Source organism: Parus major, chromosome 4 (assembly GCF_001522545.3).
Source record: "Parus major isolate Abel chromosome 4, Parus_major1.1, whole genome shotgun sequence".
In the NCBI taxonomy this organism is placed as follows: Eukaryota; Metazoa; Chordata; class Aves; order Passeriformes; family Paridae; genus Parus; species Parus major.
In genome coordinates this window covers 19,967,431-19,994,473 of record NC_031771.1, presented here as the reverse complement: position 1 = coordinate 19,994,473, position 27,043 = coordinate 19,967,431, and the positions used below count along the sequence as shown (strand labels likewise).

The 27,043-nt window shown below is 40.6% G+C and overlaps 1 protein-coding gene across 1 annotated transcript; it reads right to left on the bottom strand.

The window, feature by feature from the left end:
• Positions 1-27,043, bottom strand: MTTP (microsomal triglyceride transfer protein). Its single transcript, XM_015625815.2, has 18 exons — positions 26,872-27,043; positions 22,353-22,540; positions 21,633-21,776; positions 19,506-19,613; positions 18,649-18,765; positions 17,475-17,614; positions 16,467-16,617; positions 12,965-13,122; positions 11,947-12,115; positions 11,217-11,324; positions 10,120-10,332; positions 8,888-9,099; positions 8,193-8,290; positions 7,970-8,091; positions 6,990-7,217; positions 3,069-3,193; positions 2,551-2,721; positions 1-1,666 (listed from the first exon to the last, which is right to left on the bottom strand). Exons 1-18 carry the CDS (start codon positions 26,930-26,932, stop codon positions 1,498-1,500), a joined length of 2,682 nt encoding a protein of 893 aa, XP_015481301.1. The 5' UTR covers positions 26,933-27,043; the 3' UTR covers positions 1-1,497.

The window sequence follows — 27,043 nt, the reverse complement described above, 5'->3', positions numbered from 1 at the left end:
CAATTTCTTCACAGTGTATTTTTACCTGTTTTATTTAGTCTTTGACTAGAAATGTGCCAGCATTTTCAGGAAAGACAAGCAGACTATTTCATACCACTGACAGTTTGATTTTTGCAGGTGTCTGTACTCTTGGTTTTTTACAACACAAAATAATTTGGATTTTTTTTTTCCTAATCTTGTGATAATTTATTTTTTTTTCATGGCAATTTATAAGTTTTTCCTGCCTGCTTTTGGGTTTGTTTTTTTTTTTTTTTAAATAAACAATTGTTCTTGGCTTTTTATTTTACTTTTTTTGTGAACAGCAATTGCCCACCTTGTCCTATAAAAATTAAATCAGATGGATCAGAGATCAGCTGAGATGGGATGGGATATATTTTTTTTTAATCTGCAATGCTGATGTAAATGTAAAACTTTTTGTTTTTTTTTTTCCCACAGATCCTATGAAGACACTACTTGAAGTGTATAAGTAATTTTAATCTAAGGACTTTTCTGAGTACTGATTACTTTTTTTTTGCATTGAAATACAAGCCTAAGTTACCTAGAAGAAAATGTTCTGGCTCAGCATAGGCTTTGCTAAATTGTGGATCCAAAATCTATTTTTTTCACAACCCTTTCCTTCTTCATCTTTCAGAATTCCCTTAGTGGGTGCTCAATTTTTTTAAATACACCTGCCTTGAATACAAACAGGGAGACAAATTTTTAGGAGGCAACCTTGATGGGCAGCCAGTGTTGGCTTAACTCTGCTCCTGCTTCTGGTAGCTACAGAAATTACACCATTGATTTCAGTGAGAACAGAATTAAGACAACTGTAAGTCCTTCTGGAAACATAACCTCATACTGTTAATCAATTGTATTTAACTACAGCAGTTAATAAAAAAACTCCAAAAGATAAATAATAATAACTGAGTTCTGCCTGCTTAAAAAACCCAACAAAATTCTTCAAAATTATGTAAAATAAAACCTCCTTTTTTGTAAACAGGCAATACTGACTAAGCAGGAATTCATGGTCCTATCTGGATGTTAATTGTACTTGAAAATTGAATATTTGAATGAGGATTGGTCATAGGCCTAAAACACCTAAATACTTTAAAATACATTTACAAATAATCATTCTTTATACATCATAATTTTTCTTCCTGCACATCAAAAACACAGACTTTTGTATTCCCCAAGAAAGAAAAAGGAAGGATTACTTTTGCTTTTTGGCACAAAAAAGTAAAAATCAAGAACAAGCACCACCCTTAAGGGAGTGCATGGAATGCTACCAAATTGGTATTTATTTGCCTGAGGGTTTTTTTTTTCCCTTTTTACAAAAGTTTTAAATATAGGTTAATATGTAAACACTGTGCACGCACTGAGAGTTTGATCCTGGCCCGTTGAAATCAATGGCAAATTTCCCATCAAGTGCAGCAGCGCAAGGTCAAGCTCCAGGTTGGTAAGGTACGCGCAGCCTGAGTCACTGGGGGATTCAGGAAAGCGGGAGCTCGGCTCCCGCTCTCAAAACCAGCTGCCGGCAGAGTCGGACTTTGCGCCAAACACCTTCTTGCACATGTTGGAGTTTTCCTGGTGGAGAGGGTATTCATTCCCTGCCAGCGTGGCTGCTTTTCCCCTCCTGGCAGTGTAGCGCCTGCCAGAGGGCAGGATCTCATACTTGGTCATGTGAGCCCTGCAAAGACACAGCACCAGGCTCTGGAATTAGCAGGTTTACACAGAGCTTGCACCCTGTTACAAACACCTTGTGCATGGGCGAGGTGGCACTTCCACAGTGAGCAGATATGATCAGCAGATGCTTTAGTAGCTGCAGAATAGCAGACACTTGTTTCCTTAGCATTTCCTGAAGATTCTCAAGGTCTTTGATTCCTCTCAGGTTTTTAATCATCTTTTGGATGAGAGAAACCTGAATGGAAATCTGGCACAGGCTCTGCAAATGTTATCTTCCTTAGGTCTCAGCAAATAGGGATTAGGAGAGAGCAGTAAACCAAATAAACCAAATTTAATTACTATTCTTTGGCTACTGAAGAGCATCTTTTTAAACTTATTGCACAGTTGTTTAGTTTTCAGGAAAACTGGTGCCTTAATAAAGTATGATAGAACACGATGGCTGCAAGAGTTTAACAGACCAGGTACTTTTGTTGACACTAGTAAACAGCAGATGATGAAGCTCATTTATGGCTTTGCTCTTCCTCTCTCAACAGTGTAATAGAGAACTACTGCTGGCAAAGCCTGAGTTCACCATCAGAACTGATTGCACACAAGGGTACTACTGTCCTGCCACTCAAGTTAGTTCACTTGCAAAATCAAATTAAAAAATTGGACTGAAGTGCACATTCAGAGCTAATCAGTTGTGATCTTCAGAAAGGTTATTTCTGAATCTCAGGGGTGAGGGACAGAGAGGAATGGGTTAGCAGAGAGGTCAGTGTGTATAACAGCCTGCACCTGATTGTGTTAGGCTGGAATTTGGCCTCAGTGGTTAACCTCTTGTGTCTGTGAAAACCAAATGTTCCAGAGGTGTTTCTAACACCCCAGAAAGTGTGTGCCCTTAGTTCTTACCTGAATGGAGAGTCCACCCTGTCCATCTGCATACAGACCAAAAATGGATACTGTGAAAACTGCACCGTGGAGATGAAGTCCAAAGATGTTTCTGTATCCAAAGTGGCTTCCATGCCAGTTTTTACAAAGAAGGAATCCACCTCAGTGTTACCAGCTATAAACATGGCTACCCTACCAAAAAAAATCCAACATTACAATTATTTCAAAACACATTAAAAAAGAGGAAATTGAATTACAGTCCTACCATACATACATAAAAACTGCCCTCAAAGGAGCCCGTTCTTCATGTAAAAGTATATAAATTCACATGAGACCAGTGGGAACTGGTATTATCTAGTGGAAATAGAAAGAGAAGTACAAACATTCTCCCATGTATATAATATTTAATTCTATTTATTTATTTGATAAATTCTAACTCATCTGCAAGGTCTTTTACATTTAGATTCATTTCATTGGTGTTACCATAGCTCAGAAACCTGAGCTGTCTACAGCTACAGAGAGTGCTGGGAATATCTCACCTGTTCTTGACGTTGGTTTTGGATTCCCGGTACCACAGGCTGAACTCCATCCCTCCAGAGATGTCAATGGCCAGCCCACCCATGAACTCTGCACGGGCAGTGGGCCCAGATTGCAGCTGGACTTCCTGGAGCCATGGGAAAGCACAGGTTAGTGACTGCAGACCTCAGAGCTTTCCTTACTCCCTTTGGTACTGCACTCACACTGCTTGTCATTTTGCAGGAACAAAAAAGAATAGAGGCATTTTCTGAAAGGATGGACAAAACATCCTGATGCACATCCCTCCCTCAAAAATGGGATGAAGCTACAGCAAGACACCTTGCATCCTTCCCTTCTCCCCTGTGTGCCAGCTGGCACAATTTCTGCATGGAGTGTCACTGCAGGGAATATCATGTCTCCAAGAGCTCTCTCAAGCCCCATGGAGGCTGTGATGGCAGTCCAACTAAATCAGATTAAACTCCGTGCTGGAAGCCCGGCACAGGTGCAGTGCAGTGCGACTTCAGCACCCCTGAGCAGACCTGTACTGGCAGTAGGATGCTGTCTCTTGTGTAGTAGCTCCAAACCCACCATATGACAGGAATTATGTCTTCAGTGACTGGGTGGCCAAACCCAACAGCTACTGCACCTTAATTTGCATTTAATGCACTTTCCATCAAGTATCAAATGTGCTCCCGGCTTCATGAAACCTGTAAGGCTGGACTGGAAACACATCCACAAAGTTCATTTCGGAAGTGGCAATATAGCTCAGGGTCATGGCAGTTCATTACTTTTGAGGTTTGACACACAGCCAAGATTTTAAGGTTCACCCAGCTTGGCAATCCATCTCTCTTTACTTAGTTGTCCTGCTTCCCTAAGAACTGGTGGATTAATTCACCATTTTAAAAGAAACATTAATTTGGGAAAAGCTTATTTTGATCATGTGCTTCACATACAGGACACCTTCTCCAGTCTCACAGATGGTTTTCTCCCTCCTCCCAGGTTTCTGTGCCTGTGGTATTCTCAGCACCTGTAATGTTGCAGGCCCTTATAGGACATGTGGGAATGTGAATTTCCTCCCCCTTTTTGATGTCCAGGTACCCTAGAAGTCTCTATTCTCTTCTTAGCTATTCGGTAGTCCAGTGGCTCCAACAAATGCTACCCCAAGATTTAAGAAAGAAGCAAGCAGAGAGTCAGTCTAGCCTCCTAACCCCTATAGCAAGGAGCAACATCGGGGGAGACTTTTGTTCAGAACATTAAAATTACCTGGCTTTAATCAAAGACTCAGATAATTATGGTAGCTATACATGGTTACTTCACCTTTTAGGGTAAGTTAACTATCCTTGAAATTATTTCCTTGACAGAACCAGCTTGGCAGAGCCATCTTGGCAGTCAGTTGCTGCTAAAGTGGGCTTGAGATCTAAAGAATCCAGTGGGCTGGCTGTGGTTTATAAATGCAAGTGTGGTCATATGATGCTCTGACTCCTTATTTTCATCCAAGTTAAAATAATGGATTGAAATTGTGGTCTTTCTGAAATCAAAGTGAGTTTTTATACTGACTGCAATGGGGCATAATATACTTCCCTTGTTGGTCTGTTTAGGTGTGGACATAAAGCTTGTTTTACTTTATTTTACTTTGCTTTTAATTGGGGCTGGATTGGTGGGTAGCTGCTAATGAGTGAGGAGGTAACAGTATACATGCTGGCAGAGATATGTACACACAACCAGAGGAGCAGATATTTTTAGACATATTGTCAAATTGCACACAAGAATATTAAAGTAGGTTGGGTTTACAAAGGCTGTACAGTTCAAGACTTAAATGCTACAGCTAGAATTAAGCTGTATTTGTCACTGAAACCAGCAGAGAAGCTAAGGAGCGCTTGTCTTGTGTTTTACTAGCTCATCTATTTCCTTATTTATAGCTCAGCCCTGTCCCTCGTCTCATGTGCAAATCCAATCCAGGCTGATAGGAGGTGTAAATCACAGGGGCCCAGCCTCCTCAGGGAAGGTATTTTCCTTTCCTTTCCTATTTTAAGCTTTGTGTCTCATTTGCAGTGGAAAATGTGATCCAAAAGATCAGAATCAGTAATTTGTTACTGTTTAAAATGCTGAAATGTGCCATGTTTCAATAAAAGTTTCTTTACATACTGAACTGTAATGCAACTTAACTGTAATGCAACACAGAGATGGCTGCAACAAGCACTTCTCTGGGAACTGGCTACCTTCCACTGGGGTCTGGCTTTCAAGTGGCTTCTCTGACCTATTAATGCAGTATTTAATTTCTCTGGGCTTTTGGCAGGTGTGTTGCCTAGGAGAACTATTAACACTGCTGAACTTTAATGCAGGTGACTTAGGAGTCTCAAAAACAGTTTTATGAGAGCTGTTTATTTTATAGCAGGAATACAATTTCTGGTTATTCTTAGCCCTCAGACAACACTGTGGCCACGTGGAAGTGCCAAAACCATGTTGATGTGCTGCTGAGTTGGAGTGTAGCAATAGGACTGTTCTTAAAAAGATGGGCTGTGCTTAAAAGGCAGCTTAGCCTGAAGCTGTGTTCAACAGTGCTTCAAACCATTCCTGCCCTAATGGGGTGTGGAGGTAAGACACAGCTGCTGAGGCTTCCAAAAAGGAAGTGACTGACTGAAAACACTGCAGCCTGATATTGTTAAAAATGGCACACAGTCCCAGCCTTGGCTGCCCCAGACTTTTGAGAGGTTCTCCAAAGACAAGGAGTGGAGAATTTGCTGGCGGACAGAGCTCTAGGGGTGCCCAGCCAGCTGATTCAGCCAGAGTATGTCTGGAGCTTGGTGCATGCACAGCAGTTGGAAATATTTAGTTCCCTAAATGCTCCCTATGCTCAGGACTAGACACGATTATCTTTCTCACCTCTGCGGTCTGTTTGTTAAATAGGTCACGATAAAGCTTTTGCCCATAATCTGCGTGTGAACTGTAAAGCACTGTTGGAATGAGCTTTGGTTAGCCAATTTGGGCACTACTTGGGAAGCCCTCTGGACTTAAAATACCATTAGAAGAAGCTGAGCTGGGCTCTGGATGGGAAAACCTGTCATGTGCAGAGGGTGTTTCTATGTAATTTTGAGCAGAGTGGACTGTCTCATAATCTACTTCTAGAATTTTCTTTTGCCAAGAATTAAAAGGGAAAAGCCAAAAGTAAAGTTTGAGAGTGCAGATGTTCCATGAGCTGAGTACAGCTGTTAAATCCACAGGTTCTAAGGAGATCCCTGTTTGGGAAGAGTAAACATATCAAACCAAGTGCTGACCCTGCACTTTGAGAGAGACATCTAGATTCTTAGTCCTCCAATAACACATTACGTAGCCATTTATATTTATATGTGAGTCTATTTAAGCACAAAATTAGCAAATCATTTGGGGAGACAGTTGCATAAAAACTGTGTAATCCTTATTTTAATTCCTTGTTTTGCCTAGAAATAAACAGATGAAATTTGAACCTCTTAACGTTGTTCTTTGAAGGACAGTTATCTGATTCATTCACCTGACAATTATTGCCTAACTGAACAACAAGGTCCCTGGAAAACTTGTGAAGAGGAAAACTTAGGTGGTCACATGGGAGAATAACATATTACAAGAAACTGTGGGAGGGGAGGTCATAGCTGAAAGCAATATGAGTTTTCAACAGGAAACTCAGTTGGATTTGCTTTTATTCAGTGTCACTTTGTTTTCTAGAAGATCCCACCTTTGTGCTAGGCTGCTTTTCGTGTCATTTCATTCTGGTTTTTAATACTCATGACTTTTCTATTGCTCCCCTAGTATGGGCAGCCTGTGTAACACCCGTCAGGTTTATCAGCATTGGAAAGAAAGAAAATAAAGTATCTGACAATAGCAGTATTGGTATATTGTATTCCTCCACAGGGGAGGAACCATCTGTGCTTAAGAGACAGAAAAAGAAGTAAATTATGTGCTTTTAGTACCTGGAAGAAATCTGTGAGGAGGACAAGTCCTTTCACCACATTCATGGGATCTCCAGTTGCCGAAAGCATTTTAGACATTAAATCACCGTACCCTTGGAAAAATGTCACTGGCCTGAGCTGGAAATCAAACAGAATGGCTGACATGCCAGCAAAGGAGTCCAGGTTTTCCTCGCCTTCATCTGGAGTTGCAGCTATTATGGACTCCAGACCCTGAGCTTCGATCACCACCTACAAAGGAACAGTGATACAGAATCAGTGAAAAAATCCTGTCTGACACAGACTATTAACAACACCATGTATTTTCTTAATGTCTAAGAGCCTAATCTGAATTTTAGTTAAAGTGGAAAAGGTATGAGGTTAAGACTTAATGGAACTAGGTAGAGCACCTAGAAAAATGAAAAATAAAATCATTTCATGCCATGTTTTTGTCCTTTAGGTGCTGAGCAGGATTGACCCACATGCAGATCACAATCTTGAGACTAGTTTTCTTTCAAACAGATTTTCCTTTATTCATATAACTATTTTTCATGGACAGTTGGGAGGAAAAGCCAGAGACACTCCACTGCACAATTTTTGTCCTACATAAATTTAGGAGAATTATAATACTGAAGGTTCTTGCCAATATTAAGAAAAGTCTGAAACACAGACATTTAAATCCCTTTAATCTGTACATTTGGTCTACTCCTTAAATTTCCATTCTGTGACATACCTGAACTGGGACCTGATTTTACAAACTCACAAAGCTTTTATTGATAACAGCAGATAAACAGCACAGGCTTTACACAGGTACAGACCTTGAAGCAGGATGCAGAACAAAATACTTGTTGTTTTGTTTATGACAAATATATGCCACACTGTGGGGTTTTCCCTGGCTTGTTCTCTGCCTGGTGCAGCAAACCTTATGGTCTTAAGCATTAGCTGAATTAACTTAGAAGCTGTAAGAAAAGGACCTTAGTTATTATGTACAGTGTGGCAGTTACCTGGATGGCATGAAGTTCAGTGTTTCTGTCAAAAACATGAATGTTCATGTTACTTCTCCGTAAAATGCCAGAGCCAGAGTAGAGGATGTCAAGGCCATATGTGGATGTCACATCAGGACCACCTTAATTAAAAAGGAAAGAAGGTACCTGTGACTAAACTAGTGGATTAATCAAATGTTTGGGAATATGAAGAGGGTTCAAAGACAGTTTCATGGTTACATACGTGTGATATATCCAGTGTAGGCAGAGGAAGAGCCTGTCTTGGAGAAGCGATCATAGTTATGGGCACGCATATCCTTCAGAACTTGCCGGATTATTTTGCTGTAGTATTTCAAAACAAACAAACAAAACCACTGAGATACAAAAATGTTACAGTGCCATGTGTATTACTTTTTGGTAGAAAGATCAAATTCAAGAGAGGGTGAATTCCCCAGTAGGAAAAAGGGTCTTCAAAACCCTTACCTTTTCCCACTAAAAATCTGCTCTAACCCAGAGTCTCTCTCTCAATTTCAGGTACTCCCTGCAGTCATAGGCAGAAAGGCAAGCAAAGGTCTTGCTTGAAAACTAATGATTTTGAGAAGAAGATATATATTATTTTCATTCTCACACTGGGATGTTTAACATTTTTCCACATCACCGGTTCTTAAAATATAAAAGCAAGGGACCCACTGAGAGAATTAAGATCAACAGATGACATTTTTCACAGTAATGCAAGTCAGATGCCTAGTTATTTTTTGTACCTGTGAATAGATATCAAAAGAATAACACTGAAATTAAGGGGTTTATTCTGAAACAACAATACAAGGGACATAAAAATAAGATATCCTTCTATATTCTCCTTAAGTTTTAATAATTCATGAGAACCTGCATGTTCTTTATAAGGAAGGGGTGTATTTATTTACACTGAACTTAATATACCTTGAAGGCATTTCAAAGTGCAGTATATCTTGGATCATGGAGAGCATGTACTTGTTCATTTCCATAGGCAATTCCCCAATAGAGAGCAGGATGTTTTTCACTTCCATGTAGGATGGGTTACTGTTTAGGATGATGGCAGCTGCTGTGGTTCTCACTGTCTTTTCGTGGACTTTGCGAGTCTGGTGGTATATCCTGTTCATTGTTTCTTTCACCTGGTCAGGAAACACATTATTCACTCAATGCTCATGCAGATGACTGGGCAAAGTACAGGTTGGAATCTCGTTTATAATATCAGCTTAAGTTAGCTCCATAGCTAAGGCTAATACATAAGGATATATTTTCAGCGTCATGTTTTTCCTGGTCCTTTCGGAATGTTGAGACATGTATAGCTCAGTGACCGCAAGGACAAGTGGGACATCTGTTATGCTCTCTCAGCCACAGACCAAATACAGCCTTACACACTGGTTTTCAAAGCAGGCTGTAAATAAGTAGCAGGACCAAGAACAAATGTGGCAGTGGTAAGACAGAGATTTTCTTGACTCTTAGGGAAATATATACTTTAAAAATCAAGAATCTTGTTATTTTAATTTTCTAGATAGTGCCTGTGGTGGCCTGGTGTCCCTGAGAAGACTGTGACACATCTCTGTTACAGAGGAGTCTGTGGAAAGCCATGTAGCCCCTGACAAATGGCCTCCAGGACACTCACTGCACAGCAGCACCCTGACAGCCTCAATCCTGGTGGCCAGCAAGTCATGAAACTGAATATCATACCAGCCAGGTATGAAATGGAATGCAAGATAATGTAGCAGAGACAGGACCTCTCGTCCTACAATTTTCTATGTCTTCTCCTACTCCTGGGGGCTGCAGGGTAAAATGCGGCTAATTTTACCCTTCTCCGAGTGTGTGTGCTCTGCCCGACTGTGTGAAAGCACAAGAAGGCTGCGCGAGTGCCCGAGTGCTCCCTCTGGCGAGCAGAGCCCGGGTTTCCCCGCAGGCCACCTTTGATGGCTGTGCGAGACCCTGGAGACAAGGGCTGACTAGCACGAGTCCACCAGTCCGTTCCTTGCCTTCAGCACTGCACCACACAGCTTGGTGCCATCAGCAAAATTACTGAGACTGTACTCAGCCTCACTGCCCATGTTGCTGATGACAAGAAATGAACTCTGTTAACTTATCCCTTATCTTTAATACAGTCTCCCACACTTCTTTTCTTGGGCAGTGTATTTTCTTACCTCTTTGGTGAGAAAGGAAGGATCATATCTCTGCAAGGCAGTGGCAGCAACGCTGCTGATGGGCCCTTCTCCTGACTCAGCATACTTTAGAAGCACTGGAATTGCTTCGGGAAGGAGCGCATTCTTCAGTGCAAGCAGGTACATCTGCACATTGTCATCTTTATTTGCCTTCTCCAGTCTATTTAGAATCAACCTCTTGGCTTCCACAACAGCCTAAGAAAATCAACACCACATTAAATGGTGCTCATAAACCTCCCTTTTCCCCCTTGCAAGAGTAGAAGGGGCAGGGCTGGGTTCTGGTGTGTTTTTGTTGCTTAGGGTTAGCAAAGGTGTCATTTGCATGTTGATGGCTTCCTTCAAGCATAACCAAAGTGACTGCAGCCACAGTGGCACCTGATCCAAAGTTTTATCACTTGCCAGCTGCTCCTGCCCTGATTCAGGGACTTCACAGGTCTTCCTTGTGGAGCCAGCAAGTCCCCACAAAAAAAAGGCAAAAGAAATGTCTTTCAGTGCCTAATAAAACAATGTTATAAGACTGTTAGGCAATTAAAAGAGAAATTTCAAGGGCCTGTTCAGGCGCTTTGTATCTTTTCAGTGGTGCACTGCAGTGCTGAACAAGACAGATCCAGCAGCCTTGTCTGATCATTCTCATCCTCTAACACCAGCGTGTACTCAGTTCATGCTCAGAGTAAAAGTCTTCCTCCTTCTGTGCATATTTGGGGCACAGTTGAGCACTTGAATCAATTAATTTTCCTCACAGAGGAGAAAAAAACCTAAAGTGATTGCAAATAATAAACAGATCCTGAGTTTGCCAGCATTTCTCTGAGGATACACAAAACTTTTGGACAAGGCAGCACAAGTACTGCTGAAAGATTCAGCCACAGAAATGGGAAGAGACAAGATTAAAGCCTAAATCTGACAAAGTAGAAGTCATCATTAAAAAAAAATAATATTCCTCTATAAAAAATAGGAGTTCATGGGCTTATTTGGGAGAATCTGCTTCCCATGTCTGTCATGCTCTCCCAGTAATGTCACCAGGGATCAGTGACTTGTGTTGCAGACCAGAATTTGGGCAGCAGTGACCATCAGATACTCACTGGCAGCTTGCAGCCTTCCCTGTCACACAGCTTTCTAATGAGCGCTCCCATGACAATGACAAAAGTTTCTCTGATTTCTGCATTGGCGACATCCCCCTTGAACTTCTCCTGTTGTGCAAAAGCAAAGCTGTTTAGTGTCTCAGTGTAAATATGACGAGCCACACTCTGCTGTGGGTTCAACAGGCTCCCTCATTTTCTGTCAACATTAATGCAATGCAAGGGCAGTGATTACCATGATGGCCTGGGCTCAGGCTAAGCACAGCACAGCTCTATCATTACATATATATTACATATAATGTAATAACTCAGTGCCATTTTCACCTTGAGTTACATTCAATGTCTCAATTAGATTAATTTGGGGGGAAAAAAAAAAAAGGGATTTACAGTTCTGGTAATAGGATTTTCGTAAGGCAACAATCAAACAATCCTCAAATTATTTTCTTAGCGTATGGGAAAAATTATTTCTCAGTAATTTTCTCAGTATTATGTTTCCTTGTTTCCTTTCCAAGTACTGGATTTTGGTAATATTTTACAAAGTAAATAGACTTTCAGTCTGGACCTATGAATTGTTTGTTGTTTGCAGGTTTTATGTTAATGGCACACTTACAGGAAACCCTGGAAGGCATAAAGAAAGGAAACAGCAACCATTGTTTCTCCTTCTCTTCCCCTTTGACTGGGACAAGGCATAAGAGTATTAGATCTGTTGTATTTGTTTTGTACTTGGACTTACAGTTAATGATTTCAGGAGTGCTTCACTGGGGTGAGAAGCAAATCCACAGGCATACAGGAACCGCTCCTGCAGGATAAAAGTGCTTGCATCCTTAAAGTCAAGAAACTCCAGTACAGCCTCCAGTGATTCTTCTGTCTGAGCTGAGGTTACAGCATCCACTACCTGTGGACTACAAAGAAGTGGAAATTAAATGAACATATCATTGCAATGAGCCAGGCAATACTGAAAAGATTTTGCTGCATATTGAGAGAAAGAAGCTAGTGTACTGAAACAGCTCTTCATTGCAAGTAAGAGAATCTTTTACCTTTGTTGGAAGAGGTGTCCCTGAACTCTCACCCCAAAAAAGTACTCAGATCCACGGAAAATATTTGAATTTATGCAAAAAAGGGACCAAAAACGCATTAAAAAACCCCTAGCTATCACGAGTGTATTAAAGTTTATAGGACAACCTTGTAAATATAAAGAAGTGTTTTAGCAGTGCATGCACAATGGCACACAGAAAAAAGGCTTCTATGCTACCTGAGTGACTTATCTGCATTGCTAACAACTGCTACAGCTTGTTTGAAAGATGCCAACCATATCACTAAGAAATGCTTTTCAACTCTCAAGTCTCGGTGTGCATGCTGTTCACAACCAAACTCTAATACTAGGACAATGCCCAGTCATCAATCTTCCCCTTCTTTGTTGGATTTCCTATTGAAGGAAACAAATGGGAAGTCAAGAACAAGTTAAAGGGTGTTTCAGAACAAGCATTTGATGTGAGAACCTCTGGCTAAACTACAAAGCATGTTGGTCTTGCACTGTAGATACAACCCTGGTGGCTGAAGAGTGTGCTGAAAATTTATTATCTTACAAGAACAAACGTAACTTTAAAAGAAAATCCTTTTCCTATAGTAATGAACACTGGGTTTGCACTGCTAGGACATCACCAAGTGAACTCAATCACTTTGTATGCAATTTCCCCTTCTGCATTTTTCAGTAACTTAAACCTTTTAAAAGCTTGTTCAGGGTAACTTACAGAAATTCTTTATTTTCACTTCTAATAATTTTCAGTATCTCCTCCTTCGTAGCTTTTCTGATGTTCTGAATGAAGGACAGAAAGCTTTTTGCTGCTTCAGGTTTGGAAAGTTTGTCAGGATGCATATGTTCTCTGATGCTCTGCCAGTGCTCAGAAAGCTGAAAAACAATTCATATTATGTCAAATCTCTCAGACTATGGTTTCATTTCTCAGAATCAGGCTAAATAAATACAAATATGTAGGACAACTGTTGCTCAAATTAGCTAAGATCCAACAGATTGATGATCCTTTAGCTGAGTATTAGTTAATTTATGATATCCCAGCACAAATATCTTTGAAATCTTTCTATAGCTGTCTCTTCCAACATTTTAGTATTTTCCTGATGTTGTACATGACCATAGATACAATCTCTTTTTGGAACAATAAAATTTATTTATACTGTAATTGGAATAAAGTGAATTCTCTTTTCTTGCAAATTTACTGTGATTTCTGGTGAATTTGGTGTTTGCCTTATGTTCCCTTTTCTTCCTAAGTAGATTTTTTAAAAAAAACTGGGGATGCACAATCCCCAATTCAGTAATAAATCATATTTTCTGAGAAGATGGTAATTTTGGGTTAGTATAGAACAGGATTGAATGTCCAAGAAGTTATTTCCATTTTTTGTTCATAAACTCATACACAAAGGGATTTGTAGCTATTGTACAAAATGAAAGACAAGATGGTATTAGAACAGGTAATTGGTGGTTGCTGTATTTATTCCCACACCACATTTTTACCTGAATGAGCCAACATGGTAGGCAAGCACCATATCTGTCCTTCCAGATTCACTCCCATAAGAAACTGGTGCTGGTATTTTGACCTTTCCTCTCTCCCTCGCCTTTGCCTCTGTTATCTCAAATTATTGAGAACATTCCTTGGTGAAAACTCAGATGTTCTTTGCAGCACTCTTTGCTGCAGTTTTCCTGAGTGGGAAATAACAGTAGTACCCATTTGACCTTTACTAAAATACTTCCCCACTGTGGATTTTGTATTGGGCAATAGCACTTGAACCTGCTGGCAATTAGAAGTATCATTCATCAGTACAGAGTGCAACTTCTATCGACTGTAACAAACAATAATTAGGCAACAGTGATTGAGACATAGGATATTTCCTGAGGATTAATGACCACCTGGGAGGAGCTCATGTTCTGAGGCACAGATGGGTCTCTTAACCTCAATTGGTGATTAGTGCTTAGCACCAAGGTCAGTGTTGCTATTATTACCCGAAATTGGATAAACATATGGGGCACTTTTTATTCCCCCTGTTGAAGTTGCACCACAGTCCAGGAAAAAAAACCTCTAGCCTCATTACTCCTGTATTTCCTCCTGTGCAGAGCCCAGCTGTGTGGGCTGTTCTTACTTAGTTTAGCCCATATCCTAGAGACAAGCAAGATGGGAGATGAAAGATGGAGCCACCCAAAGCAAAAGAGAGTGGAGACCAAGCCTTCCTGTTTAGGGGGTGCTCAAGCTGTTCAACAGCCACAAGGAGCAGCTACCATCTGCTGCAGTGACCATGACATTAAAAAAACTGTTAACAGTTGACTTTTCTGAGGGCCCTCATTCTCCTGATGTGAATGTCAGGAAGTTTGGATTTAATAACCCAAACATCACGGCACAAGATGCACACACTTCCACATGGCAACTCAGCATGGACACAGACCTGTGTTTCTCTGACAGAGGGATGAGAACAGAGGTCTTGTGGGCATTCTAGGAAAAATGCAGCCAAACCAAGAGGTTCTAAACCGAGTAGGAGTTGGTTTTGAATGTCAGTGCCTGACAGCTGTTTACCAACATACAAAGGGTGGCTGCACAAGATAGAACAAACCCACCTCATCTTCAGAAGGGGCAAGATTCCTTTCCCATAGGAACCATGAGCATAAAAGAGTGTACAATGCATGAGTTCTTCTGAAAAGAGCATGCTTTATGTTGTCTAAACACAGAAATCTAGACCTGATTTTAAGTGCAAACATTTGCCATAACCTCAAAAAAGCTAGTGCTGCCATCTGGGAAATTAGGATAGTAATGGTTATTTTACCAAATTCATAGAGATAAGACCTGTTACCATTTAAAAAGGGCTTTGAGAATGTAAAACTCTAAGGCATAGCATGTCAGCAGGACATTAATGTATACTATGATATATAAGTACCATATGCTATGTTGCTGCTTTGGATACAGTGTTCTGTTTATAGAGCCCATCTTTTCATAGCAGTTACTGAAAAATACAGTGAGAAAGCAGAACTTCATTCTCCTCATGCCATTAGGTTTATAATGACATAGCTCAGTCCCCAGGCAGTGCTCTGGAATTATACCCTGTGTTTGTTATCTTGGTCTGGAAATTATAACTGTTATGACAAACTCAATCCCAAGTGACAAATTGGTCAGCACAAACCCCAGCGGGAGGAGTCAGGGAAAAACCACCTGTCCCTACTCTGTTTTGGATGCTTCAATATTCCTTGCTCAAAACTGCTCTAGCACACATCCAGCATCATTTCTATATTCCACAAATATTTGGTTTTGGTCTCCTCTGTGGTTCAACAAGCATTAGACAAGATAAATTATTACAGTATAATGCTACTTCCAAATAACTTGCACAAGTTCCAATACAGGAACATATTAGTGCTCATAAGGAGTATCTCTGGAGGAATAAAATTATGTGTGCTGAATAGAAGCTACATCTTTCATATCAACACCAGAGAATAATGATCCTAAAATTATTGTTCCCATTCATTCCTCAGTGGCAATAGCATTAATACTGTTTGCTAGCAATCACTGTAGTAATTTAGTTTATGATGAACATCATTAGTAAAACAAAAGATGATGCAATTGCAGTGCTGCACTCTTAGACTTCAGATGTCTTAAATATAATAAAAACAAGGCAATTTTTTTTTCCCAGGGAAAAATGAGAACATTATTAAACCTCCCAAGAATACTAAAGCCCCATTTTATACTTGTAAAAATACATATAAAATTCTTTAAACAAAATACTTCCTCGGAGTCAGGTAGTAAGAAGAGGCTAAATATGCTACCAACAAATGCTTAGCCTGCCTGAGGAATGGCTAATGAACTCGAATTCCTAGGAACAGTTCAGCTCCTCCATGACAGAACTGTTTACAAACACAAGTCAACCATCTTAAAATTAATTTTCCACCCAAAGGAAACAAGCTTCTGCCAGCTCAAGGCTGGCAAAGGTAAGATGAAACAAGAGAGTTTTGTATTTTCTAGCGATCTGGAGAAATATTCCAGTCTTTAAAAGAGAGCAAAAAGGTTGGAACTTCTAGTGGTAGATCTTACAACACTATTGTGAGGTGAGCACCATTGCAACATTTCCGTACTCCCTACTCCAGGGTGTATTTTATATTGATATATTGGACCTGTCCTAGTTCTGCTTGGACAGAAAATTTGCTTTCACACTTGTCCTGCTCAGCTAAGCAACCTGATGTCCAATGAACCTGTGTTTACTTACTGAAGGGCACTTTTTGCATTCAGATTTCACTGGCTCTGCTTCCAGGGGCACGGCAACATAATTTGGGTCCAAGGTCTTGATCACACCAGCGACTTGCTTTGCAGCAATCAGTCCCATCCCAGCTTGGACTGACTTCAGTTCCAGCCTCTGCCTGTACATCCACACAGTGAGGATACCATTACAGCGCAACCATCAGTGCAGAGGTGCAGAAATCACACCAAGAGGAAACAAAAAACCCCTCCACAGACAAAAAAAAAATATAGAATACAGACTTACTGAAATCTTATTTTAAAATATTCAGAACATGGCAAGTCTGTTGGATTTTTAAGGTAACAGAAATATTTGATACCAGAAAAATTACTGCTAGAGTTACGTGCAATAAAATACCTATATGAGAGACTGTCTAAAGCACAGATTTTTAACACTTGATAAACAGCCTTCAGTATTCACATACATTCTGAAATGTTTCATATATTTGTTCTTAAAAGATCTGGAAAGTGAGATTTTTGAATGTACTTTTTCTTTCAAATATCTACTATTACTGAGATGCCTGAATCATTTATCTTGTATGAGTATCTCCACACTTTCAGTGTTTTGGAGTCTGAAGTCTAACACAGATCTAGGCTTCACTGTTGTTTCCTTTCTATGCAGTAGATTTTATTTTCTATACTTCCAAACTCTCACATGCTAGAAATGCAAATCCATCAGAAGTACTTCTTGGGAAATGAAAAGACAGAACACCTATGGTACTAATAGTAGATTAAAAGGTCAATTCCTGCTGGTTTCAGTTAACTTCTTATGAATGCCATTATTTATTATTTGTAGTGTGGTAGAACCCTTAATCAAAGTTGGACCTGGTACCTGGCACAGGTGGACCTAAAAAGAGACCCAAATCCCTACCTGAACAGTTCACAGCTTTAGATCTCAATTCTTTAATACCTACACATATAACCTGACTTGAATCACTAGTCCTGCTATCATCAGTGACAGTCCAATTGTCCAACTTACTTTGAAACTATTTTGGCACCTGTTTTTCGCCGGTAATTCAGAGCGAAAACAAAATTTTCTTCTGCCTTAATGGATTTAATGAAACTGTCTTCCAGCACATAAACTGTAGCAGATGAGGCTTTTGTACTGACATCCAAGATCTGAAAATAATTAAAAAATAAAACAGAAAGAGGGTTATTCAACAAACAACAAAATAGGAAAAGAGCTCACAGTTCCAAATGAGGGCAAGACTTGTAATGAAGTGGAGCCATATGAGGAAGGTGCATATAGGCTGGCATCTCAAACTAAGCCTATGAACCAGGATTTTGAGAATTCCCTTTGCAGTAAGAAGCTACTCACTTCTACACCATGTGCTTCAAATTCAGTAAGTACCAGGGTAAAAGACAGTAGGAGCAGGGCAGGAAGTTACAGAGCAGGCTGCAACTGAGCAAACACTCATTTAGTTTAAGTTTATACTACATTTAGTTTAAGATATGCTTTAAATAAGACAAGAATATTTTCCAGAGAAATGTCTTGTAAATGAGATTGTCATGCTCACACTCAAATCAAACAAGGTGGCTGACTGCTTTGTGTTTTGCAAACAAGATGATGTCTTTGTGGTAAGAAAATTGGGAACCCAGTCATAGTGTTAAGGCAGTTTTATTAAGAGACTGTGTGCTGTCTTTGTACTTCTCTGGGCTGAGAAAGATCCATTTCTAATGTGGAGAATCCCAGTGCATTCAGCAGGTGTCCAGCCTGCCCTCAGCAGTGACAATTTAGAAAGACATTTACTAACAGTGGAGGACCATTAGAGCTGTAGTAAGGCTTCAGTTACCTCTATGGCACATCTCCTGCATTACACCTGTGCATTAGGGAAGCCTGTGACCTTCCAGGCAAGCCTGACCAGGCTCCATTCAGGAGTCACCATCTCGCCTGACATTTACAGCAGATGGGAAAAAGGTTACTTTTATCACTATGTATCAGCTGAGCCAAAGTGCTTTACACCACAGAAGAATCCATTCCCTGTTCTCTCCATGGGAACTACATATGATATTTGGGCCAGTAAAACTGCAGAAGTTACATATAGAATTTACTTCCTCTAATGCAAGAAGGGCTCCTGAGAAGATGAGTAGTAGCTGCAAAGAACATATTTTAAATAGGAAGAATACATTTTATTTTGTTACAGAAATCATACCCGGTTGTGGCTGGTAAACCTTTTCTTTTCTGTTTCACAGGAGTTCAGGTCTTTTATTTTAGTCACTTGATCTTGCCGCACGTGGTAAGTAGTATTGCATTTCCCAGAAATGTCCACCTTGGAAGACAGTTAGATTAGGACAAGTTGAATTTAGCTTTGGGACCCCACAATATCTTCCAAAGATGAAGCATTTTCTCCACTGTTGGAATCCTGTACCTGAGATGCTGCACTGCTTGGGTTTATTTAACAGTTTTGAGGATGTCAGTGGTTCTAAGTATCTGCTTTGGATTGGCAGGGTTACTATTCATTAGATGGCTATGAAGAAAAGTACCAATGGTTGTTTAAACAAAATATTTAGGAAATACCAGGCACCTCACACTATACTCACAAATTTGAGTTAAATTTGAGCTTTGTTCGAGGGAACAGGTTTAGAAATTTAACAATGGAAAGCAAGTTATATGGATGCAGCTAAACCAGTACTAACTTTGTGTGGGTACTCGGATTTAGAATTGGGACTTCACTGAACTGAATTTAGGAATCAACCAACTTTAAACAGCAGTATAATCACTTTCATAGTGACCTGGTTTAAGGTGGTTTATTATCAAATTGTGCTAAATTTAAAAAATATTTTAAATCAAATGGATTGCACTACTTCTTTATGCTAATTGCAGGAATTTGACTTGTGTCACCAAATATTCAGAAGACTGTCTTTATGTCCTGTATGTGATCAAAGGGCTGATTTCTATCACAGTTCACTCCTTCTGAAGTCAGCAGGAGCCACAGGTCTGCCTTTCAGAGGAGATCAGGCTCTGACTGTTCCTCAGGTGATGATAATCTTGCCTGATAGAGCACCATACCTCACGGGAAGAGCCAGAGTGCAACTGTAGCTGGAAAAGGCTAGCCAGACCTCTCTTAATGTTCTGAGTAAAACCAGGTTCATTTTGATATGAATAGAAGGTTTTGACCTGTAGGAATAAAAGAAATAAATTTACAAAAAGCATTCAAAAGTGTATAACAAACCTGGTTTAATGAGAAAGGAATAGTGAGGACCCACTCCCTTTACTTTTTTTCTCTTAAGGAAGTTGAATTTGGATCTGTTGCCCTTATTTAAACAAACTGCAGAGGCTGCAGGGCCTGATAATAACAGTACAAATATGTTTTGGTCTTCATCTGAACCTAAGTACAGTTTCAGTGCAGTGAGCATCTCTCCTCCTGGAATCAGAGAGAACTGGAAAACTGGAATCTGGAATCAGGGGGAAATGGGAAACTTTTCGTAATTTTGTAATTTCTGCATAATCCTCAGGTAATTGGTCCCCAGAGGGGCATAATATCTGTTGCACTTTAATCACAGGTTACAAAAACTCAGGATGAATCACAGATAAATCACAGATAGAATGACTTCAATGACGTGTCAAACATATCACAACCTTTGCACTTCATGGATCAACTGTTGTGCTTGAGCCTCTCCCCCAGTAACAAGACTTTGCACCTCCACTTTGCATTCAAGGTGCTTTAAAAGTGCCCCTTTTTCTGGAACTGTAAGTACAATCAGTGTGTTATCTCAGGGCAACCCTGAAAAGAGAAATTACTGTGCCAAGGCTGAAAGTGTCATGCCACAATGAAATCATAAAAGCAGTCTATAGACCCTACTACCTGAGAAAAAGCCCAAATTTTTAATACTACATCTTAACCTCAGCTTATGAAAGCATGCAATGTATAAGGAGAAGATGCATTATGACTGTGTTCTTCTGGTACCTCTGTTCTCATGTAGGGATGTGTACAATTCACAGCCAGTGCTGTCCTGCTTCTTTTTATGTTGTGTAAAACTGATGACAAGGCTGAGTCTGAAAGTTACTGAGCAGGTCTGATAGCAGCTGCAATTCAGCAGGCTGAGCTGGCAGCCAGGGTATGTGCTCAGTGCCTATTTACAGCAGGAGGTAAAGATCCTGCTGGGATAGAGTGTCACAGCCCTCACTCCGCTAGCAGAAGGGAAAAGGGAGTGTGACCTTCAACCTTCCTCCTTTCTCACAGCCCCTCTGCCCATGCCCCACCTGCCAGGCATTGCAGGGCTGCAGAGGGGAAAATGGGGCTCTTGGCCTAATGCCAAAATCAAAAGGAGCATGAAGGAACAGGGGCAGGAGGTGGGAGCAGCCATGGCTCGAGCCTCACCACTCCCTGGCCAGAAGAGCAGGCTGAGTACAAGGGGACACGTAAGCAGCTCTGCAGGGAAAAAGAGTGGGATGGATGTGCTTGAATCCCCTTCTCAGAGAAATAGGGACTCTTGAGAGCTACAAATGGACATGGGTACTCCTGTGCTGGGACAGGGCTTTGGTGTTCTCTCAGGGCAGGGTATAAAACCCAGGCACGTGCTGAGACACACCTGCTCTCTGACCCTTTTCTCCTGATTTTTGGAGACAGTCCCCCAGTGGGGGAAAAACATGTAAAGCTGTAGCTCTTTCAGCACCAAGCTCATTCACTTGGGACCACTGAAACTGCAGGTGACACAGAAGTAAATAAGCAAACCAAAGATCTGGGAAAAGCAGTCCCGGTAAAATACTTGAAAAGACTTTAAAGTGATTAATAAATACTGTTCCTCACAGACTCAGTAGAACATCCCTCATGACAAATTTTATCTCCTTTTCTGCCTTCAGATCTTGGACAAAATCCTGCCCTCACTGAAGTCAACAGCACAAATCCCACATAGCTACTGTGCATATATCCAAATGTGTACCTACATCTTTGTGGACAATCTGCTCTTTACTTCCCAATTGTGTGGTGTTCTCAATACAAAATAGGCTTGGGCTGGAAGGTAAATTACAGTCTATTCTAAACTATTGTCTTTCACTTAGAGTGACAGGAACACAATAGCTTATTAAAAACACTGGGTGAATAGTGAACTGGTAAATTCTTCAAGTCTGTTATGAAAGATTTGTGCCATGTTTCCTTAGAGGACTGAATTTTTTTAAAAAAAGACAGGGTCTTACTTTTCCACGGACTAGCTCAACCACTATGGGCCTCTGTAAAGCCTCTAGATACTCCTTCCCGATGATCTTCTCTGTGCTTTTTCCTTTGAAGATGTTTTTATCAGCTGGGCGTTCATTCACATTTTCAACCTGAACATCTTTTATCTAGAGAAGTAAAAGCAGAGAAAATTAATGTAGAGAGCAGTGCAGAATTGGCTGGAGTAGGCTAGATAGACTAAATCACATAATAAATGTTCATTATTTCTGCATTTCTGGTTCTGATCATTCATCTTCCATGATTACTTCCATGATTCCATGTCAATGTTTACAAAAGAAGCTGGGGAAATAAGTGCAAGAAAATCTCACCATAAAGCTAAGTACCAAACCCAGTTTCTGTTCAGAAAATTTCATGATTTGTAGCTAGACCTGAGGGCTTCAGACAACGTATTGTCCCTTGGGTAAGGGCTTGTATACCAGTTTTTTGAAGCTACAGGTGCTCTATGAAGCAATTTCTAAATACAGGAGATATTTTGAAGTTCTGGTTTATGATATTAGATAGATACTTGTGAAATCTTATTCTATAGGAATCAGATCATCAAAGCAGCTGGATTTAGTTGATGAGACTAGAGAATAAAAGGTTTAGCTGGTGTTCTGAAAGTGAGTTCTCTGAGATTAGTTTAGCAGCTAGATAAGTGCAGAAAACATTGTGTATGTATTAAGTTGTCTGGTGGCAATAATTACCGTAATTTTGACCAGCTGGTCATCATCATTTTCAGGATTTCTCCATAAGAGGTTGACATCCACACCAGAAGAAATCCGATATCCTGCACTTTTCTGCAGTGATGCTTTCACCTGATCAACATAGACTTCAGCTGAGTAAGCAAACTTATATAGCTTGTCATTATTTAGGCTTGGCCCAGTAGTGTGCCCTGTTTGGAAAGCAAAAACAAACAGCATTTTAGAATTGACTAACTCACATAATCTACCATTTTCTCTAAGAAACACCTTTAGAAAATCAAAAATTTAATTACAAATGAAAGATTTATGGGACTGATCCTGCTACTCTAGATTACAGAGGCTGTCCCACTGAAGCAGCTGGTGTTTTTTATGATTGAGTTGACACTGATTGTACATATTTAACATAAGAATGGTCACAAAACCCTTTCTTCTAGCTCTTTAAAACTGTCAGATTCTTCTCTTCAGCTATGTTAGTGTTACAAATTAATCCAAAATTATTTGCAACTCAAAATACTGTTATTAATCATGCAATTTGTGTGTTTAGCGATGTGAAATGCACTGATGTGATTCATTGGAACCAACAGAAATTATTCTCTGCATCTCTTGAACTTTTATTGGGAATCTTTCCATTAAGAGTCTTGCAATGAATGTAACGAAAACATTAAGAATGTACTTCTCAGATTAAATAATTATGTTCTTGTTCTTTCAACTAAATAATTGTCCCCATAGCTGTATCTCTGCTGTCAATTTATATATTTTAAAGAATATAAAAGGGAAGGGAAAAGAAGTCGCCTGTACACTAAGTGTCCTTAACATTCTCAAAGCAAATACACATAGAGTGACCTTAGGTGCTATCTGTAAGCAGCACAGCACCAGCCTCACACACTCAAATGCTGCACCACTGAATGCAAGAAATTTCATCAGGGAGTTCATGAGGTACAGAGCTGAAACAACAAGTTTACAACAGAGTTAATCTAAGAAACACAAAGTGCTGTCCTCAGGGAGATGCATCTCAGTCTTATGACAAATGAGGGGAAGGGCAGAGAAAAGAAGAAAAATCTCTCACAACATCTCAGAAAAATTCTTAAGCATGCTGTAATGGAATCAATGTCTTCAAAGTCCCCTGCAGAGATTCATCAGGCTATCCTGATTTATGTTATATCCCTCTGTTTTATCTGACTCAAATAAATTTCCAAACACTGCATTCATTGATAGAAAGGAGAATCAGTCTTATTTCACTATAATATTTTAAAGCCCATTTAGGTGGGTGCACAGGGTAGTTCCATCATGGCTGGATGGACACAGTCTGCAGTTCTTAAAGAGTCCAAAACCCCTGCTTCATTAAGATTTGCTCACATCCTTCCCCTGTTCACTCAGATACTATGGCAGCAGATTAAGGTCAGCTTCAAAGAACCTTTCCCTGAGCCAAATGGACACTCCACCAAGCTAAATCTGCAAGTTGTGCAAACTGACAAAGTTACAGAACAAATGGACTTTATGCCAGCTCTGGATGTGGTGCAGCAAGTCTGGTGATCCCAGTGGGTGCAGCTTGTTCTCATGTGAGTGGCCAAAACTGTAACTATTGATTTTTTACCAGGGAGGCTGGAGGATTCATGTTGGCACAACGGGGCTTGTCTGGTTTTGCATGTCTTGTGTGTCTGTTTCAAAACAAAGTCACCAAGAGGCATACAACCCTTCCTGCAGGTTTACTGTAAATTTCCTATCCAATCTCCTTCCCCAGTTCCCTGCTTTGAAGCTACCTTACCCTTGAGAGTAGAGGGTACTCAGTGCCTGCTCAGAGGTGGCAATGCCTTCCAGGGACACCTCTGATTCCCTGCAGTGCCTTGGAGCCAGTTACCTCCCAGTTCAAAATATCCATTTGCAGCAGGAACTGCAGGGCAAAGGACTTCGTACTGGCTGAGATTTTAGGAATACCACCCACTAAGTGCATTCTAAACACAGTCCCATCTAAAGAAAAAAGTAGGGGAATAGCACATCCAAGAGAAATTATCTGGGTTCTCTGAGACAAGTGCCTTATTAGTTGGTGCATTAGAAGGTACATATTGTGGTTTTGCTCCCTCCCTATTTTCAGTTAAAAGCCCTTTTCACCTACCCTCTTCCTTTCCCCACAACTGAACACATACATGGTTTTATTCTCCTCTTACAAGAGTTAATTCCCTCTTCCTCCCTTTTAGCATTTGCTTGTCCCTACATACAAAAGAGCTGTTCCATCCGACAGGAAACACATGAGCAAATGATGCAGCAGCTTCTTGCAAGTGTTATGGAAGAAACAAATAATTGCAAAGTATTCCTGGGAGCTAGAACATGAGATTTTGAAAGCTTTCACCATTTCACACATAGAAAATGCTGCAGGAGCCAGGGCAGAAGACACCTTAAGTTGCCAGACTGGGAAAGGGTAGGCTAACAGTGGATCATGATAAGATAATGATCTTATGGTAAGTGGATCACGATAAGAAAAGCAGCAGGGATCAGGCAGTACTGAAAGCAGTCCCAAAGAGTTAGCACTTATACCCATGGAAATGGGGAAGCCAAGAAACACAACTGAATAGTGTGGTCAGGCTGAGAGGAAAGGGAGATCTTGAGAGATGAGAGACAGAGATGCAGAGTCACTGACCAGAACCAGTATTCAAAATAGCCCAACTAAATTTTCATGCCAACTTCCATGAAGAAAACACCAGTACTATTTTAAAAGGAACATTGCAACACTTTTCTGATAAAAACTTTTCTTAGTAGAAAGCCCTCCTTTTAGAAGCTCCTTCCTTTGTATTCAGCACAGCACTGGAATCCTTGCTGCCTGTGCAGCCATTGACATTTCAGCTGATGGCAAGTGTCCCACCGCCTGAGAAGGGAGGAGAGAGGGACACACAGACTGCCATCAGCCCAGCCATGCTCTCTGGGGGTCAGAAGCGCTGCTTCCAAGGTGGAGTGCATAACACATAGTTTGACTAGTAATGTTAAGTGTCTGTCATTAAGGGTAACATGCCAAGTCTATAATTAAATCATGATACTGTATAATACAGAAGGTTACACTGCATGAGTAGAGACAGCTGTCAAGTCCTGTGCCTTTTATTAATACATATGGCATGCACAGCATGTGTGTCTCTAACTACTTGCTTAGCTCTACCTTCATAAATCATATTTGCCACTGTCTCTGATACCAGATAGCTTTAAAAAGCAAACCCCATCCACTTATCTGATAACATTTTTCAAGTGAAATTGCAGTAGGAAAATTTTATGTCTGCTGACCTACCTGAATTGAACAGAATAATGCTTCGGTATTTCACAAAGGCAGCATGCCTGATGAAAAGGTAAAAACACTAATCCAAATCCCAGCTCTCACACTGAGGCCCTAAGTGGCCTTTGGGCCAGTAATTTAGCTCTCAATCTCTGCACGAGAGAGAGAGGAAATCTGGCAGAGCTGTCAAGACGACTAATTAAAGAGAAAATGCTTGCTCGGTATCCTGGGGATGTGACAAGCAAATATTACTTCACATCAAGAAGCTTCACTTAATTGATATTAAGGGGAAGCTGGGAAGATCAGACACCAGAAATGTAGCACACTGGTACCTAGCTATAAACTGAACGTGGCAATCTCATGAAATAAACTCACAGATAAAGGCACTGCCTGCAAATTTCTCTCCTTTATAACTCCTGTGATGAGGGTGTATAGAGGCAGGGAGGAAGGAAGGCTGCTGCTTTGTGCTTACACAGTGTCCTGGATTCCTTGCAGGAAGCAGGAGGTGGCACCCATGAGAGCACCTCCACAGCCTTTTAAACAGGTTATCCCAGGATAGCATGTCCTCCTTGCTTCTCATCATGATGAAGACATCCTCATTAAACTGAAAACTCAGCTTATGTTATAAGGTTGCTGTTCCTCTAAATTTAACGTGAAGTTGTACATGAAGAGTCACTACTACAGACACCTTTTCTTGCTTCATACATTGGCACTGCTGTAGCAGACAGTCTCAAAGACTTCATACCCTTGATTTCATCAGGACAGCTGAGTAAAGCTCTGCTCACAGGGCTTCTGCAGACATCCAGATTTTCAAGACTTACTACAGAGCAAGGTTCTCCTGAAATTAACAGGATGCTTCTTACTGACTTCAGTGGTAGCTGAGTCAACTGCTCAGAAGCTGAAACCTGGAGAGCCCTGAGCACTTCCTGGCTATGCTCCACCAGAGCACTCCATGTGTTTAACTTCTGGGTGTGTGTGAAAAGTCCCTTTGAAGTCGGTGCCCCCACAGTATGTCCTGATTAAGCAAGGTCAAGATCCCTGATCTGGTCACACCACTGGCCCTGTGCACTTGAAAACATCATCTCCTCCATCACCTCTGCTGAGAGGAATGCCACGAGCACTTAAATCTTACTACTAAATGCATCTTGTATTACTCAAGTATGTCTGACTAAAGCTGATAATTTTTGAGGCAAAACAGACCTGCATACACATGCTGGTTATGCCTTTGCTGAGGCAGAAGCTGAACCAAGCCCAGTACAGACCTACCTTTAACAGAGGCTGAGTAGGTGGAAATGATGCAAAGGAACAGCACGGTAAGAAGAATCATGCTGGACTCTGCCAAGCTCCTGACTGCAGCATGAAGTGTGAGAACCTCCAAGAAGTGATCTGAGAGTGGAGCTTGCAGAGAGAGCCACAGGCTTGGCCACACTGTTTATCT